Consider the following 20,076-nt stretch of genomic DNA (forward strand, 5'->3'; position numbering starts at 1 on the left):
TCATCACTCGTCTAATTCTATACAATGCACTTCAGAAGAAGATGGCTCTTGGATTCATGAATAATATGACTGTCCTTTTAAATAAGGTGGCAGAAACCTAAGTTAGCAAGCTAAACTGAGGCAGGCCTAATTTCCTTAGTCACACAACAGAAAAAAGGACAAGGTATATGTAACACAGAAGGTGCTCTAACTGACTATACCTGAATCCTTTCTAGCATCTTGGGAGTGAAAATGTACAGCCCGGCATTGATTTTATTGGACACAAACACTTGAGGTTTCTCCACAAAGCGATGTATGCGCCCAGTCTCTGCTTCATACACAACAACACCATACTTGGAAGGCTCTTCCACTTTAGTTACCTGTAACACAAATGCAAATATAAAATTAAATTAAACACTAGAGTCTCCATCCATTCGTTATGGCATGCACCTTACAATACTTGTACCCCTTCCTACCTTGACAGTTACTTCCTTTCTGATTATGCTGCTGTGCCTTTTTTCTGTCTATAATTTCACAGCACGGAGTAGTAGTAGAGTTTAAGATTAAGCAGTGAACTACTTCTAAAAGCTTTATGTCATACAGCAGTCTTACTAGCTATGAACTCAAAAAAAACCCATCCATTTCAAATTCAACCACTGTCTAAATGTCTAAGTATGTCTTCTGCACAGACTACTGCATGGGTTGGTGGGCAATATCCTTTCAATTATTTCACCTTTTCCATTAGTTTCTTATAAAGTATTGCCAAAAGAAGAACAGATGCTGGTTATTTTATCAAGTTCACATCAGGGACACCTATCAGTAATTCTCTGTGCAGAAATTAAAATTCACTAGTTTGTACAGCTGTGATAATGACAGCGATATGTATGGCATTAAAATGGTGTTCCAGTAATTCAGACATATGATCTAAAAGACAGTATAAAAGCAGAAACAGAAAATAAGTCACATTAATAGTTGTATCACATCATAATGTTTGTCAAACAAATGACATGCAAAGAGAGGATGCTGGCTGGAAATTCTGTCTGAAATACGTCCATTAACTAATGCTACAGCAAACCTGCTGAATCCAAATGAAGCACTGAGGAACTTTTCTAGGACCAAGTGAAAAAAGAGAAAAGCACGGACATTGTTCCAGTGTGCCATGCATACAGACACCTACCTTCCCAGATATTCTGCAATCAGTCTGCACCTTTCTGATCCATGTGTAGTGTTTGATTTAGACAACAGTTACTGTGATTTTCAGAATACACTCAAATACTCAGGTGCTGATTCTTTGCTAAGACTCCCATTCGTGCCTATGATTTTTTTTAAGGAAGGGGGCGCATCCTATAACTCCAACTAACAATGATTAAAACGCATTAGTCAGAGCTGAAGATTAATGAGTATGATGGAAGTCAGCCAGCTTGTTCTCGTCTTTGTGGATGAGGACTGATGACTTGGTGGGTCTATACTGTGTTGAGGTTCAGCAAGGAACAAGCAAGGGGCCACAAGAAAACAACTCAAGAAAAAAAAATTAATCATGATGGCATGTACGGGCAGATCAGCCTGAGGACAATGTCAACAAAGCTAACAATAAAAAAGCACGTCAATGCAAAATGGCATCACATGGCCTCTAGGAACATTTGTAATATAAAATGTTAAAGATACAAGCAGGAAAAATAAACTTGGCAGAAGGATTTTAACATGTATAAATAATTTACAAAGGCAAAAATAGCAACATAAAAGATGCAAACACAATATATTTTAGAAGAAAGAAGGAACATCTGAACCAGAGGGCTACAATGCTTACACAGCTGCCCATGCTATTATGCTACCAATGAACATGGCAACAAATGGGCAAGGCAAAAACAGTTCACTTAATTTTACTGCCAGGTGTGTGTGTACATAGGGAAAACATACAAAAGACATAAGCTGTCAAGGCCCTGCACGAAACTGTACAGGTTATGGAACAATTTGTACAACCCCACCATCTGCTGGTTATACCTGTTACTGCAAAATAAAAAGTAGCCCCTCTGCTACTTCGGTAAACAGGAGATGTGTCATTACATCTGAAACTTGTTAGTTCAGCAATGGTACAGTAATGGGCACGGTTTTCCATTTACAGAAATACATCAAATCCTGAATCATTCTGAAGTCCCAAATATCATAGTTAAACCAAAAAATTCAAATGTTGAACTATAATATTTAAATTATTCCCCAAGCTTCTCAATAATATCACATTGCATCCCCCTGCTCACTAACTACATCTTCATCTCAAACAAATGTAACCTTTCTAGCTTCCTCCACTTCCATCACCAATAATTCCCCTTAGTTTTTAACTCTCATATACCACTGCCAGATCTCTATGTTTCCTATCCACTAACTACTACTCTCACTCTATTCTCTTACTACAGACCTGTCTAAATTCACTTTCCTCCTTCTCATACCTATCCTGCTATCCTATCAACCTACTCTGGCTACACCCCCTACCTACCTACTTGGCCAACTCGCTTCCTATTCTATTCTACTCTATGTTCACCACTAAACAATATCTAAACCACAAATTAATATTTGTGTGCAACCTGAATCTTCTCTAGCCTTGACACTGATCTATGTTAAATTTAGTACTTGCTATGTTAACCTGAACAAAGCTTGAAAAAAATGTTGCTTTAATGTTAAGTCTGCTTCTGTACATCTTAGAATGTTGTTTGAATTAAACTGTGGAGCTTTTCTCCCTGGGCCTCCACTGAAAATGGACATGCATCCAGTGGGATTTTCCCAGTCAAAAAAATGTAAAATAAAATAAATAAATAATAAATACAGTGCTTTTTTTCAGTGTGAATTATTTACATTCATTTTAAACACATCAGCCTTTAAGAAACAAATGTAGGCTACCTGTTGTGATGTAGATCCCCCTTATAGGCTCTCTGACCCGGTGGAGTGGCTGGTTCTCCCTGGGAAAAGCAACTAAAAGAAAAGGAAAAGCCTTTTTGTTTGAAGTAATCCACTATGTATTCTTGCAAGTAATTTGCAGATGGACAGCTAACCAGAGTAGAATGCACACATTCTCAAACTCAAGTAATAAAACATGAAGCAATTCTCCTTTGAGATTTAAATTATCCGGTTTAATCAAAGTAATTAGCACTTTCATCTGTCAGACTTCATTAGACACAACGTTTCTTCCTTCAAATAAGCTGTTAAACCAAGAAAATATCTACCCGAGTTGGTGATAGCTCATCAGCTGGATGTAAAAAGTCCCATGGCACCTATCGAAAACAGTAAGGAAAAAGTTTCCAGATACCCTGGCTAAATCTCCCATAGTATTAAAAGCACCACTTTGGGTCTCACCCTAAAAAGAGGCCACTAGTGTAGTGGGATTAACACAGTCAAGAAAAGAAAAATAAATAAATATATCATGGCCACTAACTCTTAAAGGGGTCAGATTCCTGATCTCTGGGTGTAGGAAGGATAGGATTCTGAAGAGGAGACTGCAAGGGGGGGGGGGGTCAAGTGTGAAGGATGATGGCTGAAGGCAGTCTAGATGGTGTCCCTGAATCACAAAAAATAAACGGAAGTTAATGTCCTGTAAAGATGAAACTAATGGAATTACCCTTACTTGTATGGTAAAGTGTCACAGAAAAGACTCGTCTCGAAGTACTGTTTATTTTAACTGGTCTGTGATGCCCCACCACCTCTGGGTCAGTAATCAAAGAGCCTCAATCCTCACCACTGTCACAAGTGGGGACGTTCACTTGCAGGATAACAGGTACACACACAGTATCTCCAGATGCAGCTCTCTGCATCAAGCACAATCAAGCTTAATTTCCCTTAAGAGCACACAGGGAACACAGTCAGTCTGGGGGCTGGTTCCTCTGTCTTTGTCCAGATCCCCAATAACACTTCCCACTGGCAGAACTATAGAGTTGAGTCCTTAGCCAGGGTTCCAAGCCAAGTCCTCCAACACTCTCTCTCTCTGTCCAACCAGTGCTTCGTGTCCCTGCCCATGTAACTGACACACACACACAGATTTGATTTGCGCACACACACACACACACACACACACACACACACACACACACACACACACACACACACACACACACACACACACACACCTGTTAAAGGCTGGTGCAGGTTATTAGCTATGCCCCCTTTTGCCCAGACAATAAGGTAGTTATCACTGCCACCATAACCTCTCACCCGCTACTTTAAGGCCCTTACAAGGGTACCCAATATACTGACTGAAATTAATATTATTACAAATTAGTTTGACCAAGAGCAAGGCTATTAGGAGTGGCCCACACAGTGTCACCAAATAAATATGCAACTACTCTGAAAACTTAAATATCTCTATAAAGATCAGCCACAATGAAAGGTTTAAATATATTTAATAATAAATAATAAAACAACAAGAAAATACTAAGTATATATTCACAGTGACATCAGAGTTCAAATCACAGGAAATATTTAAAATAACACTGAATGACAGGCTCAGACAAATAAAGAAAAGCAATATCTAAACTAGGCTTCACTATATTCCTGACTGAATCTAAGAGTTACTATTCCCTGCTTACATAATAGAGCAAGGCAGATGATGTGGTGAATGATCCTTCTTGTTATCAGGCCTAAGACAGAATACAGAATGCTCTGTCTCACTAAGGGACTTCTAAAATATTACTTCTGGGATAGCTTGCAGAATTACATCAGTTCTGGTCATCTGACTTATCGTTCCCTTGCAAACCTCCCATTGCTAGAAGCAGGCAGAATTTAGCACCTACCTGTAAAAATACACACACAAGGGCTTTTGCTCAGATCTGTAGCAGGTGGAAGTTATTTATTGTTATTTTTATTTATTTTACATTTGTTGACCGGGATAGTCCGACTGGATGTATGTCCATTTTCAGCGGAGGCGCGAGGAGAAAAGCTCCACATACCAAAAAAGAGACAGTACATACATCACTGAGTGATAAACTCAGGCAGACATGTTTAGAAAAATATAGACAAAGAATACAGGCGGATATCAATATACACAATGTGCCGACTTACATCTGATTGGCAAAGATGTATCAGAAAAATGTGAGCATATAATACAATCAGATATCATAATTCACAATGCTTAGACATTCAAATGCTATGAGGCATAGATACTTGGCTAATCAGCAGGTTGGGTAGCAAGACATGTATTAGTGAAGTTTAATCAGGTTAGAACAAGAGCACAGCCAATGAGATGTGAGGTATTTTTTGAGTTCTCTTTTAAATAGGGGTAGTGAGGTTTCCTTGGTAACAGTAGTAGAGAGTAGATTCCAGATTTTACCGGTTGAGTTGGCAAATATAGCATCGCCTGCAGAGTTGTTGGATTTTTGGGTCAGTATCATTAGTTTATCAGCTCAGAGTAATGGCCTGGGGGTACTATGAAGGGTGAGAATATTTTTGAGGGCAGGGGTGTTATCAGATTGATGGAGTATTTTATGTGTTACTATAAGCTGGTTGAACTGTAGGAGGAGGACAGGATACTCTAGCCATCCCAGTGCTTTGAGGTTCTGGCAATGGTGGGTCCTAAAAGCCATGCCTGTAGCGAATCTGGCTATATGATTGTAACGTCCTGATAATTTGTTGAGATCAGTTTTGGATAGGTTGGTGAGTACACGGGAGGCATACATAAGGGTAGAAAGGAGGTGTGAGGAAAGGTTTGGCTCTGTACAGGGGGCCAAGTTTTTTGTTGACAGACTTAACAGTGTGACTGACATGTTTATCAAATTTAAGGTTGTCTATTATTACGCCTAGAAGCTTTGCATGGTCATCAGGGGAGATAATGGTGTCATTGTTAGATTTGATGTTGAAGGAAGGAGGAATTCTACGGTTAGGGGAGAAAAGTAGTAGCTTGGTTTTGTTAGGATTTAGAAGCAGGCGGCGATTATCTAGCCATGTTTGTACCGTGCTGAAAGGTACAGTTGTGTACCCTTACCATAAATGCAGATGTTCGAGTGTATTCACTGTTGCAGTCATTACATTTGGGTAATCCTGCTGGCAGGTTGCCCTCAGCTGGCCTGAATTCCAGAGTCTTGGGTCCTGCGTCGGCTGCTGTCACCCCTTGCCTGACGTCAGGCCGTCAAGGGTATAAAAGAAGCAGCTGACGCCATTTTCTTTCGTTTTTCTTGCCCCAGATGTCAGGTGCCCCCCAAAAGGGTTGCCAAAATTTATATATGTATAATTACATGCACCAATATAAAATTTACCTTCATCTATAAGCAAATACACCACATAGGTTGTAGAAATCAGAGAAGGAAAGACAGGTTCCATCAGAAGAAAAGGGGGATGGTGGGTGGGTAACCTGGACTGCAACAATGAATACACTTGAACATCTACATTTATGGAAAGTGTACACTACTGTACTATGTTCTTCGTGTTTCACTGTTGCAGTCAATACATTTGGGTAGAGTCCCAAAGCTAAGGTTGGAAGGCTGGAGCTAAACAGCATTAGGAGGGGCTATGAGGCCCTGCAGAACTGCAGTGGCAAAGCCTGCCCTGGATTTAGAGTAGAATGGCAGATGATAGTGCTTTGTAAAGGTGTGCACTGAACTCCAAGTAGCAGCCTCTAAAATGTGCTTGGTAGGTATTCCCCTGAGAAAGGCTGCTGAAGTGGCTGCAGCTCTGGTTGAGTGTGGCCTAATGCCCTTAGATACTGGCTTGCCATGGTGTACATAGCAGAAATGAATGCACTGGCCTATCCACTTTGAAATTGTCTTCTTTGAGGTAGCCTTTCCTTGTGATCCTGCAGCATATGTCACTAGTAATTGCTCTGTATTTCTGAAACCTTTGGTTCTGTCCAAGTAGAATGTAAGCTGTCTGTGTACGTCTAAAGAATGCAGAATTCTCTCCCCCTTGTTCTGTGGATTTGGATAAAAGGTTGGCAGGTGAATAGTTTGGTTGAGAGCCACACTGGGCACCACCTTAGGCATAAATGTTGGGTTTGTCCTCAGAGAGACCCTGTCTGGATAAAAAATGATAAAAGGTTCCACAGCCATGAGGGCCTGTAGCTCTGAAATTCATCTTGCAGAAGTTATTGCTAGGAGCAGAGCTGTTTTCCAAGATAAAAACTTTTTATCAGCAGTAGCAGCTGGCTCAGAAGGAGGCAGGGTGAGTTTTTCCAAGACATAGTTGAGGTCGCATGCAGGCATTGGTGATCTCCTTGGAGGTCTTAAATTTTTGGCTCCTCTGAGGTACTGCTTTGAGAAAAGATTGGTGGCTCTACATTGTAATGAGCCGAAATGGCAGAGGCATGAATTCCAAGCACAGAATCTCTTCCATTTTCCAGCATAAGATTTTCTAGTGCTAGGCCTTCTGGCTTCCAAAATGACATCCATCACAGCTTTACTGAGAGGTGTGTTTTGTAGGACTACATTATTCGCCTTGCTGTCAGGTTTAAAGTTCTGAGTTGGCTGTGCAGGATCTGACTGTTTTGCTGGGACAGTAGATGAGGTATTTGAGGTAAGGTCCAAGCTGGGCATTGAGACAAGCTCCTTAGTATTGGATACCAGTACTGGTGGGGCCAGTCTGGGGCAATCAGCATCATATTTGGCTTCTCCTGTCTGACATTAGGAGTATCTTGGGGAGGAGAGGCATAGAGGGAAATGCATATACTGATAGGTTTTTCCAGCTGAAAGATAGGGCGTCCACTTTCCATGCTTGTCTGTGATAAATCCTTGTGCAGAATCTTTTTAGTTGGTAGTTGTGAGGGGAGGCAAATAGATCTATGTCCGGGCATCCCCATTTCCTTGTTATCATGCTGAAAACTTGTGGATCCATGAGGTTTCTGCTTAGTTCGTCTGCCAGAGTATTTTTTCTGCCTGGCAGGAATTGTGCCTGCAGATGTACTTGGTAAGTCAATGCGGTGTCCCACAAAGCCATGGCTAGTCTGCAAAGGGGGTAAGAATGTGTGCCCCACTGCTTGTTTATATACCGCATGACCATGGTGTTGTCTGTCTTTATCAGTAGTTGTCCTGGATGAAGTAGGTCCTTGAAGGCTGTCAGGGCATTTTGAACTGCTAGCATCTCTTTTTGATTGATATGTAGATGCATTTGGTTTGAGGTCCATGTGCCCTGAATGCATCTTCCTGCCATGTGGGCCCCCCCCCAGGCATAATCTGATGCATTCGTTGTTAGTGTTTGCCTGGCTGGGGGTAATGAGAATGGCTGTCCCTTGTTTTGGTGACAAGCCTTTGCCCACCATCGAAACTCCTGTTGCAGACAGGGAATGAGAGTAATCATAGTTTCCAGGCAGTGGCAATGTTGAGTCCAAACACTTTTTAGGTACCACTGAAGTTTCCTCATATGCCGTCTTACATATGGAATTAGTAGGATGCAGGATGCCATGATGCCCAAAGCCTGCAGAATTTTTCTTGCAGATAACTGGGCATTTGTTGCCAACATTTTGAAATAGGTAGTCAGTTGTCTTTGTTTGTCTGGCATGAGATAAGCCATCTGGGCAGTTGTATTTAAGCTTGCACCCAGGAATATTATTTCTTGAGAGGGTACTAGTTTTGATTTCTTTTCGTTGACTGTGTACCCTAGGCATGTTAGAAGTCTTTTCACATATGCCAGATGCTGTAGAAGAATGTCCTTGTTCTCTGCTTGAATTAGACAGTCATCCAAGTAAGGATATATTTGTATTCCTCTTTGTCTGCAGAATGCAATTACTGGTGCCAGGAACTTTGTAAAGACCCTGGGCGCAGTAGATAAGCCAAAGGGTAGTGCAGAGAATTGGTAATGCATTGAGCCAGCCTTGAATCGGAGGTATCTTCTGCATATTTGTCTGATTGGGACATGCAGGTATGCTTCTTTTAGGTCTAAAGTCACAAACCAAGTGTTCTTCTCAGCATGGGCAGAAGCTGCTGCAAAGTCAACATCTTGATTTTTGGTATATCCAGGAATGTGTTCAAAATAGATAGGTCCAGTATTGGCCTCCAGGCCTTGTCCTTTCTGGGTACCAAGAACAGTCTTGAGTAAAATCCTTGTCCCTGCTCTTGCTCTGGTGCTTGTTGAATGGCCCCCATGTCCATGAGGGATGAGACTTGTTTTTGTGCCTCTGTCCATTGATTTTTTGGCAGATCTGGCCAGCCGTTTGCCTTTGGCAGGGTATGGAAATGGAACTTGTAGCCTTGTGACACGATATTTAGGACTCACTTGTCCTGGGTTATATTGTGCCAATTTTGAGAAAAAAGTGCTAATTTTCCCCCTAAGGGTGCTGCCAGGAGATAAGTGCTTGGTGCAGGCAGGGGGAAGTCATTGGGACTGTTTCCTGTATGGTTGTGATTTGTCTTCTCCAACTTTGGAGGTAGAAGCCCCCCTCATTGTTTTGAGCGATAGAACCTTGCACCTGGGATCTGCCTCTAGGGCATCTGGATCTGCCCCTTTGAGGTCTGTCTGACACAGGAAAGGACCAATTCTTTGTTGGCCAGTATCTACTAAACCTAGGTGGCTGTACTTGTAAAAAATCTTTGACCGTTTGCATATATTTAGCTTTGTACTCCATTTTCTTTAACATCTCTTCTGCCTTAACACCAAACAAAGTATTATGCTGTAAAGGTGCATCTAATACTTTAACTTTAACATGATCAGGCAGATTTTGTTCCTTTAACCAAGCATGCCTCCTAATTACAGAACCTGTAACTGTGGTCCTGCAGGAGGCCTCTAAAGAATCAAAACCACATTGCAAAGTATGCTTTCCAACTTGTTCAGCTGCATGCAATAAATCCTGCATTTCCTTGCTGTCTGCACATTCAGAGTTTAACATTTTCTGTTTAAGCAATGCCATGACATGTTGCTGATATTTGAGCATATGAAACTGACAGTTTAAGGCCCTTATAGCCAAGGTGTAAACCTTTTTTCCCCATCTATCCAGTGCCCTCGAATCTCTATCAGAGGGGGTAGGATTTTTTTCAGCAGAAGCCTCAACTCCTTTGGGACCCTGAGAAATAGTTTCTGGGTCTACAGCAGGGTTTTTAAAAAGGAATTTATGACATTCAGGAACCCTGTAATATCTGTCAGGCTTAAAAGGAGCTGGAGGTAAGGAGTCAGGGGTAAGACTAGACTCCGAAAACACATCATCTACAATGTCTAACACAGGTGGGATGGCTAGTGGCTTGTGTTGAGGTAGTAAAAGGAAATCCCTGAGCCTCTTTTTAGATTTTGAAAAATCTTGGCTCTCCCAGTGGAAATGCTCCTTCATGGTATGTAAGGTTTCCCCAAAAGAATAGTCCTCTGGAGGAGAAGCTGAAGGTATAGATTCTTCAGCATCAGAATCCTCATAGGGAAGAGAATATTCCTGATCAGAAGAGGAATCAGAAGAAATGGAAACCTGATCTGAAGATTCAGTCAGTCTCTTGCCCAGGCCTCTTATCAGGAGGGGGATGGGAACCCCTGATCAAGGTACTCAAGTCTTTGGCCATTTTGAGCATCTGTTTTTTGGGCTTAGACGCCTGACCACATGGCTCTTGAATTTGTTTCTTAGCCTTTGAAGCTGAAGTTGGTTTGATGTAAAGATGTTTAGGTCTGAATACACCCTCAGAAGCCGGTGCCTGCTCAGTGGCTCCAGACCCATCTGAAGGGATAATATCTGTGGCTCCAATACCTTGAGTTTCCAGCGGCATGGCCGACTCCATGTGGGAGTCGGTAGTGGTCAGCGACTCTAAAGTAGCGGGCATCAGGGGCTGCGAAAGGACCTCACTGAGGACTGGCGAACTGGCGACTGGCTTAGGAGAAGCTTCGTCATCAGTTTTGGGCCTCGGTTGTCTATCTCTTCCCTTTTCTTTGCGTTTTTTGTGAACTCCGGTAGTCGGATGGCTATCGACGACATTTCTGGATAATTAAACTGGCGTCCAAAATAGTTTAAAGCAAAATCATACCGACACGTAATAGTGCGTTGATTAAATCTAGCACAAAACCGACAACCAAAAACGTGATCAGGGCCTAGGCAAGGAATACAGTAAGAATGAAAATCCTTATGAGGTATTTGCTTCCTACAAGAAATACAATTATTAACTTTTTCTGACATCGGTCTGGAGCAAGAAAAAAGTCTCCCCAATGGGGTACTTAGCTTTATTGAAGACTTTGGATCTGAAACTCGAACACGGAAATCTCAGGAGTCGACAGATTGGCACTTGCAAACTGCTTCTGCTTCGGTCACCGCGCGGCAAGAAAGACTAAAGAAAATGGTGTTGGCTGCTTCTTTTATACCCCTGACGGCCTGACGTCAGGGAAGGGGCAACAGCAGCCAACACAGGACCCAAGACTTTGGAATTCAGGCCGGCTGAGGGCAACCTGCCAGCAGGATTACCCAAATGTAATGACTGCAACAGTGAAACACGAAGAACATGTGGTCTGGGTGAGGGTTAGAAGTTGAGTAGGAGAGGAGGCGGGGCATATTAGCATTCAGTCATCTGCATATTGGATGCAGGTAGCTCCTGGGATGGTGGTGTGTTGATCATTAATAAAGATAGAGAAAAGAAGGGGACCTATATGCACCCTTGTGAGACACCTAGGGTTAGAGGAAGTTGGGATGACAGCTTGCTCTGCCATACGACAGCCTGCGGTCTACTGTTTAGGTAGGAGTGGAAACCATTGTATTGCGTGTTGGTCTAAACAGATGGTTTGTAGGGTATTGAGAAGTAGCTGATGTCTGACCATATCAAAAGCTTTTGAGAGATCTAGGAATAGTGCTAAAGATAGTTTGTTGTTGTTATGATGAAGACTGATGACATTAGAGAAAGATAGAAGAGCCGTGGTGGTACTGTGGAATGGCCTAAAGCCATGCTGAGGATCGGTGAGCTTTCCGTTTTGAATAAGAAAGTGCATAATTTGTTTGTGTATGCATCTTTCCATGATTTTAGCTAGTGGTGAAAGAATGGCTATAGGTCTAAAGTTAGATAATTCTGTGGAACTTCCTTCTTTATGGAGAGGTATAACGTGATATTTTCCATATTGCTGGGATGGATCTGTTAATCGGAAAAGAAATGGGAAGTGCTATGGCATCAGCTGCTTTTTGAAGATATTCAGTTGGGAGGTGGTCGGCAGCTAGTGCAGTAGGTTTTAGCTTTTTGTGTAAGGTCTGGATCAGGTTGGTAGCTATGGTTTGAAAGGTAAAGGTGGGTTGGGTGTTGGGTGGATCAGGGCTAGATGTGCCAGAGCTGGTGTTTGTGTCTGATGTAGTGAGATGGGTAGCTAGAGACTGGATAGTTTCAGTAAAGAAGGAGTTGAAGCTGTTTGCAATTTCAACAGGGGATTTATCAAGGCAGCTGATGGGGTAGGAGTGGTGGAACAGCCTGGGTGAAGAAGATTCTTAATACCAGCCCAGAACTTTTGAGGTTTTAGCTGATATTTTTGTTGTAGGAGGGTGTAGTGATTTTTTTTTTGTCTAAAATGACAGATTTTTTGGTCTGAATCCTTAGCTGCTGGTATCTTACTTGGTCCATAGGGGCTTTGGTAACATGCCACCTGACCCAGGTGTTGTTTCTTAGTTTAATTTTGTTTTTTGTTTCTTTAGATAGCCACGGTGCAACTGTGGCTTTTACACGGATGGTACGGGTAGGAGCATGGTGGTTAAGGATAGCCAGAAATTTGGTACTGAAGTACTCAACTGCTTCTTGTAATGGGAGTTGTTTCAAGACATTCCAATTACATGCTTTGGGTTCTTTTTGGAAGTTGTTAAGGTTAAAGTTCCTTATGTTTCTTATAGTTTTGTAGGTGGGCTGGTTGGGAATGTCAGCTTTGAGCCTAATAATATATGTAAGGCAGTGATTACTTAGATCATCGGGTAATGTATCTGACTTGTACTTTTGGGGGTGGCTGTTAATAAGTATCTAATCAAGGATACTATCTTTGACTCTATTTTTGCTACATCTGGTGGGGGTGGCAATGATCTGAGTAAACCCGTGGAGGTTGAAATGGGTGGAGGGAGTTTCAGGGGAACAGGTGTTCCAATCAATGTTAAAGTCCCCCAAGACCATGGTTTCCTGGGGATAGTTAGAAGCTAGCCAATGCAAGATATTTTCTAGGGTATTATCATTCTTGCCGGGTGGAATATAAATGCAGGCAATGTATCTGCATTTATTTTTGTTTACTATTAGTTTGGTGATGAGAATTTCTGCATTGCCAAACTGGGTGGCTGTTGGGTGTCAGTTATTATTGTTAGGGTAGACTTGTATAGTACAGCTACCCCGCCACCTTTTCTGGAGATCCGGTCCAGTCTAAGGATGTTGTACTGTGGGGGGGAGGGGGACTTATTTCGTTATCTTTGGTTATTGGTTTTAGCCAGGTTTCTGTGAGGCAGAGGATATCAGGGGAATGAACATCTAAGAGTCCATGTAGGCTATAGATCTTGTTGTTTAGGCTTCTGATGTCGAGATGACAAACCAGAAATGAGTTTGGAAGTCTACTAATCTGGGTAGTACACATTGGGTTGTTAGATGGTGTGCTTAGGTCTACTGTTGTGGGTGGCCCAGGGTTGGGGTGGATGTTTCCATCCTTCATCAGATTAATTTTTAAGTTGCTTATGAGTCTTAAAAATTTGTTTATGATTTTTTCATAGCTTTTGGTTTTTAAGCTAATGTAGCGGTATTTAGTCAGGTGATGGTAACTGGTGGGGGTGAGGAATTAGGAGAGGGGGTGGCTATGTGGTGGATATGCTTACTAAATTCTGGGTTGGTGTCTGTTTGAGAGTTTGGGTATTGGATTTCAAGATGCTGTATATATTCATAGGAGCTTAGGTGATAAGGAATGAATAGCGGGTACTAAGGGTAGCAGCATTAGTGTTTTAGCTGTAGTCATAGCAAATTACTAGGGGAGGGTCTGTGTTGAGTTATGTGTGGATAAAAGATTAGAGAGAATAGAATAGTTAATATGGGTAGAGGGGTGGATAGAGGGTGTATTATTGTGCTAGGAGTTTGCTGGGTTCTAGGAGCACATGTAGATGGTTAGCTAATTAAGGGGGTGTGCCAGTGGTACTACAAACATAGTACTACTGGGGGTGGGTGGGATATGGGGGCAGGGTAGGGCACAGAGCAAGCAAAGCGAGTGGAGTGGGGCTAGACCAGTAAAGCAGATGTCTAGAGGCAGCATGTGCAGGTATGAGTTACAAGCACTCTTTTTGTTTCTTTTTATATGCCCAATACTCTGTTCCTAGGCCCTACTATTAAAAACTACACAGTTCCCTGCCTGATTCTCAATTTACAATGCAGAGAGCCCGTTTTCCAATTCCCTTTTGTAGCACGCTTGTTGCACTTCGTTTATTGAGAAATGCACTGTTTGGAGGTGCAGAGCACACTATGCTCGTCTGTTGAACAGCAGAAAACACACTGTTTACCTTAACTGGGAAAGAAAGAAGGCTACAGGAAAGTCTAACCCTTCCAACCTAATGCTTATCAGCATAAACAGAATTACAAGCAGGAGCTATGGGGACATTCACCAGTGCTTTTATGGACCCAGTTTGTTAGGCTTACAGGTGTGGCAAGGTATTTAAGTGGATATTGACTTTATTAAAACAAGTTCCGTAGTGGGGAAAGTCTTCCGTACTTATGCTTTTACAAGCCTTTCAGAGGGAGGTGAGGTAGGAACACCTAGAGAGGGGATATGATTATTAGTAATATACCAAGAACAGAGTTAATCATTCAAACATTCAGTATGAAACAGTATAAAACAATTGCATACATCCATGCGTCTACAGTAGTAATTAGTTCACCCCAAAGACAATACAAAAAAGCTTCATTGTACAGACTTTATGTCTCTGGCCACATTGTAACCTGTGAGATAGCATCTTTATGGCCTAGCCCATACAATGATTTAATTTCAGATGCATTTTAAAGTTTACTGGACTGAGGTTTACCTTCCAGTTTCCTCTGTTAAAACATGTACATTTAAACAGTTACAATAGTGTATGTACATTTCTGTTCTTTCCAGTAGGGCACACTGTGGATACATTTCAAACACAAGCACTTTACAAACAAATGTTCAACACAAACATCTGTACAAATCAGTGTGATATACACATGACATACAGTTCTAATACATTTGTAATACGAGCATCTTGTATATATCAGTTTGATATTCACAAATGACATGCAATTATTTACAAAATTCTAGCTAGCTGTGCTGGCAGTACCTCCTATAGGTACACCACTTCCCCCTTCAAAGACTCAAGGTAGTTTTTCAAATGCCCCTTGAGAAATGTTGCTTGAGAGAAATGAGCCTATCTGGGAATACATTACCCCATTCCCTATCTTGAGATTCCATCTGCCTTTGCATTGCTGACCCTATAATAGAGCATAGCACTGTCATATCATATGCCTGCAACTCTAGGCTCCACCACAGTAACTTTTGATTTTACTGGCTAGCTCCCTGTAGCTGTATATCCCCCTCAGACTTCTCCTGCCTCCTACTGCAAATACTCAGCACAAGGGCCTCCCTGTCATGGTAAGGTTCCATAATGTTAATGTGGTACAGTCTGTGCCCCTGCCTCCTGCCTAGCAGTTCTACCATGTAGTTAACATCACCAACAGTTCTCATCACATTGAAGGGTCTCCTCCCACACTGTCTGCAGCTTACTGTGTCTGACAGTAATGAGAACAATAACCTGGTGCCCCACTGCATACTCTCTGGCTCAGGCATTCCTGTCATACCAGACCTTTTTATGCTCTTGGGCTTTTGTCAGGTTCTCCTAGGCCAAGTCCATGAGTTCCTGAGCCTTGTCCTGAGGTTTAGGATATATGCCACAACAGAATCCTTGTGGGATTCACACTCACTCTCCCACTCATCACAAATCAGATCTAGAGGTCCCCTCACCCAATGCCCATACAGCAACTCAAAGGGCGAACAACCTGTGGATTCCTGTGGTACCTCTCTATATACAAACAGCAGATGGGGCAAATATTTGTCCCATTCTCTCTTAAAACTGGTCTGCAAATGCCCATAGCATGGTCTTTAGTGTACAGTTTAACATCTCCAGAAGACCATCAGTCTGGGGATAGTAGAGGGTGGTCTTTAGGTGCTCTATCCCACAGTGCTTCCACAGACAAGCCAGCAGGTCTGATATGAAATTGGCACCTTTGTCAGTCAGTATTTTTCTTGGGAAACCTACCCTGCTGAAAATCTCTAACAAAGCACTTGCCACCTTTTCTGCCCCAATGGAGGACAAGGCCACCACTTCAGGATATCTGGTAGCATAAACTACTATCACTAGGACATACTTCTTCCCTGTGGAACTTGGGGTACTCAGATGCTCCACAATATCCATAGCTACCCTCTGAAATAACTCGTCAATCACAGGAAAAAGCACCACAGGAACTGTGATCTTGTCTCCTGCCTTGCTTACTTTTTGGCACTGTTCACAGGTCCTGCAGTACCCTGTTATATCCCTCATCATTCCAGGTCAATAAAAGTTCTGCATAATACATCTCTTGGTACACTTTATGTCCACATGAACTGCAAAAGGAATGTCACGGGCTATGGCTAGAAGTGCCAGAAGGTAGGCTCTGGGCACTATCAACTGCTGTATTTTCTCACCCTCTAGCCCTCCCTCAGGGATCTATTCTCTAAACAGTAACCCTTTTTTCCAGTACATGGAATCTCCTTTTCCTTGAGAATCAGGCACTTCCCTAACTACCTCCTTCAAGCCTTGTAATGTAGGGTCTGAGTGCTGAGCCTGACTCAACTTTCTCTCTCTCTCTGTAACCCTTCCCAGCTCCCTTTCCACAGAAAGTCTGGTATCCTCAGACAACAGCGCCTCAGTGTCAGTCTGAGTACTACTACTTACCTCTGCCCTTGCAGTCACAATGTCCAAGGGAACATCAGTACCCACGAGCAGCTGTGGCTCACCTACAGCCTCACTGCAACATGGTAGCTCCCTCCCTAAAGTAGCCACCTTACCAGTCCTGGCTTCAAGTGTGAGGTCTGTCTGGGTCCCCCTCCCGGCTACCAGATCCACATGCCTGTCTCCAAGTCAGACTGCATGTAACTGCATGCAAATAAGGTACTGCATTATCAAAATCATTCCCTATCAGGATATCTGGAGGAATGCCCTCAAACACACCTACTTGCTTGATTCCTTTTCCACCCTCCCAGTCAAGGTGAACCCTAGCCAAAGGTATTTGGAATGGGGTCCCTCACAAAGCTCTAACTGGAGTAAACTGCCCAAGCATGTAGTGCTCCTCTTCAACCATTGCAGGCTTCACAATGCTTAGGTCAGAGGCTTTTCGTTCCCCACCTTACCTCTGTGGACATCTATATGACAGATGGCCCCACTGGTTACATTTAAACATTTAACCCCTGATCCTGGTCTTGTACCTGAACTAGTGGCTTCCCCTGTTACTGGTGGACTCTGTTGGGGTGGCTTAGGCTGCCCACCATGGGTTCCCTTATATCCATGTGCAGCACTGGGTATCCCTTTCCTGTGCAGTGAGCCCTACTTGATAAGTAGAGACCCCCTTTTTTCCCTAGTTCATTTGCGGTGTTGCATTCCCTATCTGCCAACCAGATTGTCCTCAGGCAAAGTGCCAAGGGCTTGTTCCCTTACCACTTGTGTTTTCTCCCACTTGACCAGGCTGTAGCATATTTCAACAAAACATTTCTACAACACCTAAACACTGTCGCTCCATTGCGCAAAATCAAGATTAGAACCTCTACAAACCCCTGGATCAGTAAAGAAACCAAACAAATTCTCAAGTCCAGAGACACTGCCTGGCTTTACTATCAAAAAAAAACAAAGAAACACAAAGCCTAACTAAGTACCAAGAACTACGCAACTGTGCAAAAAAATGCATTAGGCTGGACAAAACATCCTACTACACAACATTACAAACTAAATACCAACACAACCCGCAAATATTTTGGAAAAACGTAAACCAGCTACTAAAATCCACCCAAAAGGCTACCCCCAAACCAACCACCCCTGACACTAAAGTTCCCATCGATACACAATTCAACTCCCACTTTGTGAACTCAATTCTATCCTTAGTATCACAAGACAGTTCCTTCCTCACTATCCTCCCCAACACAAATAACACTAATACAAGCTTTACCCTCAAAACAGTTTCCACCACTTCAATCAAAAGCATGCTCTCCAAACTAAAAACCTCATCAACAGCAGCCGACCTACTCCTCAGCTATTTCTTGAAACTCACAGCAGATGCTATTGCTATCCCAGTCTCCACTCTCATAAACAGATCAGTTGTTGAAAACTATGTGCCCAAACTCTGGAAAATATCCTATGTTACACCCATACATAAAGGCGGGACCTCCACTGAACTTAATAACTACAGACCCATTGCTTTACGTTCCCCCCTGGCCAAAATTCTAGACAAATGCATCCATACCCAGATGCTAAACTATCTCCTAGACAGCAACATCCTGTCACCTACTCATGGTTTCAGACCTGCCCATAGTACCACTACAGCCCTCCTCTGCTTCACAGACACAGTAAACCATCTCAAAAATGAAGGCCTACAAGTGTCAACTCTTTTTTTTTTTGGCTATGTCCAAAGCATTTGACACAGTCTCACACCCAATCCTGCTAAACAAACTAAACCAATATCATCTATCAAATTCCACTCTTACCTGGTTCCAAAGCTACTTAACTGACAGGTACCAAGCTGTGAAATGGGAAAATTCTCTATTTCCTCAGCTGCCCATAACTATAGGAGTCCCACAGGGTTCTGTCTTAGGACCACTATTCACAGTCTTCACAAATGACCTCCATACCTCCACACAGCATGCATCTATGACTCAGTATGCAGATGACACTACCTTAATCTGTGCTGTACAAAACATTCCCACCCTCCTGCAAAACACTCAACTAGCATTCTCTGACATTGAAAACTACCTTACCAAAGCCCAACTTATCCTCAATTCAAAGAAAACTCATCTTATGATTATAACCAGTTCTAACAAAAACACTAACAGTCAATTCACTATCTACTCCACAAATGCTACTACAATTGCTCCAGTGGCACAGGCTAAGCTATTGGGAATAACCATAGACTCCCACCTAAAATTTGATAGTCATCTCAATTTAACTATTAAAAAGGTATATTCCAAACTGGGGTCACTCTACCGTATCAAACCATTTCTTACCAACAACACAAGAACAGCCATTGCTCGCTCCCAACTTCTATCCACCCTACTCTATGCATCTCCCATTCTGACTAATCTCAACAAAACTGAACTAAGCAAAATGGAAGCCTGCTATAAAAGAATTGCCTGCTTTGCTGCAAATTGCTCATATAGAACTCATCACTGTACTGTTTTGAGACAGCTCCACTGGCTTGAACTGCCCAACCTCCTAACCTACAATCAGCTCTACCTCTGTCATTCTATTACCTCCCCAATAAGTGTCCTGCCCTCAAAAACCTAGTACAACAACACTCGGCCAAAAGGCCTCTTAGATCATCAAGCAAACTACTACTAGAAGTCACCAACAGCTACAATAGCTTTGGAGATGCACTATATTGTTGTTCAGTGGCTAAAAAATGGAACTCTGTCCCTACTAGCATTCAAAACACATCATCCAAAGACTCCTTTAAAGACCTCATCAGGCAACATCTCAAGCAAAGTTGGCAGTGCCATGATTGCTCCCCAGGCTAGTGAAAGCGGATAACATATACATACTAAATCTAGAGCACTTGATAATGGTTTTCAATCTTACTCACAAACACTGGCTAATCTACAATGTATGTACTGTACCTGTGTACTATGTATGTATTCTACCTATGTTCCAAATTTCAGCTGTACACCACAAATCTATTAATTACCTTTATTTTTAAAATTAATATTTTTTTTGTTCTCTCCACTGTAACTGTTTATGTGCCGCATACCACTGTAAAACATGTCTCTTGTAATTTATGTGTATACTGATCATGTCTAAACAACTAAATGTGTCTGTAATTTTTCTTTGTGGAGCTTTTCTCCCCGGGCCTCTGCTAAAAAAGGGCCTTTTCGGCTCAGTCAGACACACCCGGTTAACAAATGTAAAATAAATAAATAAATAAATAAATAAAAGGTCTGCCAGCCCTTGAAACGTGGTGACCTGACACCCACTCACCCACCTATGAAAAT

At 42.3% G+C, this 20,076-nt stretch overlaps 1 protein-coding gene across 2 annotated transcripts in view; it reads right to left on the reverse strand.

Annotated features, from left to right (window-relative positions):
• Positions 1-20,076, reverse strand: part of GMPPB (GDP-mannose pyrophosphorylase B) — an 824,737-nt gene that overhangs the window by 463,250 nt on the left and 341,411 nt on the right. For both annotated transcript variants that reach the window (XM_044077786.1, XM_044077785.1), the window contains exon 6: positions 201-359. In XM_044077786.1, coding sequence (XP_043933721.1) covers positions 201-359 — 159 coding nt within the window. The remainder of the gene's footprint in view (positions 1-200; positions 360-20,076) is intronic.

This window comes from Protopterus annectens, chromosome 7.part0 (assembly GCF_019279795.1).
Source record: "Protopterus annectens isolate FY-2018-M chromosome 7.part0, PAN1.0, whole genome shotgun sequence".
Classification (NCBI taxonomy): domain Eukaryota; kingdom Metazoa; phylum Chordata; order Ceratodontiformes; family Protopteridae; genus Protopterus; species Protopterus annectens.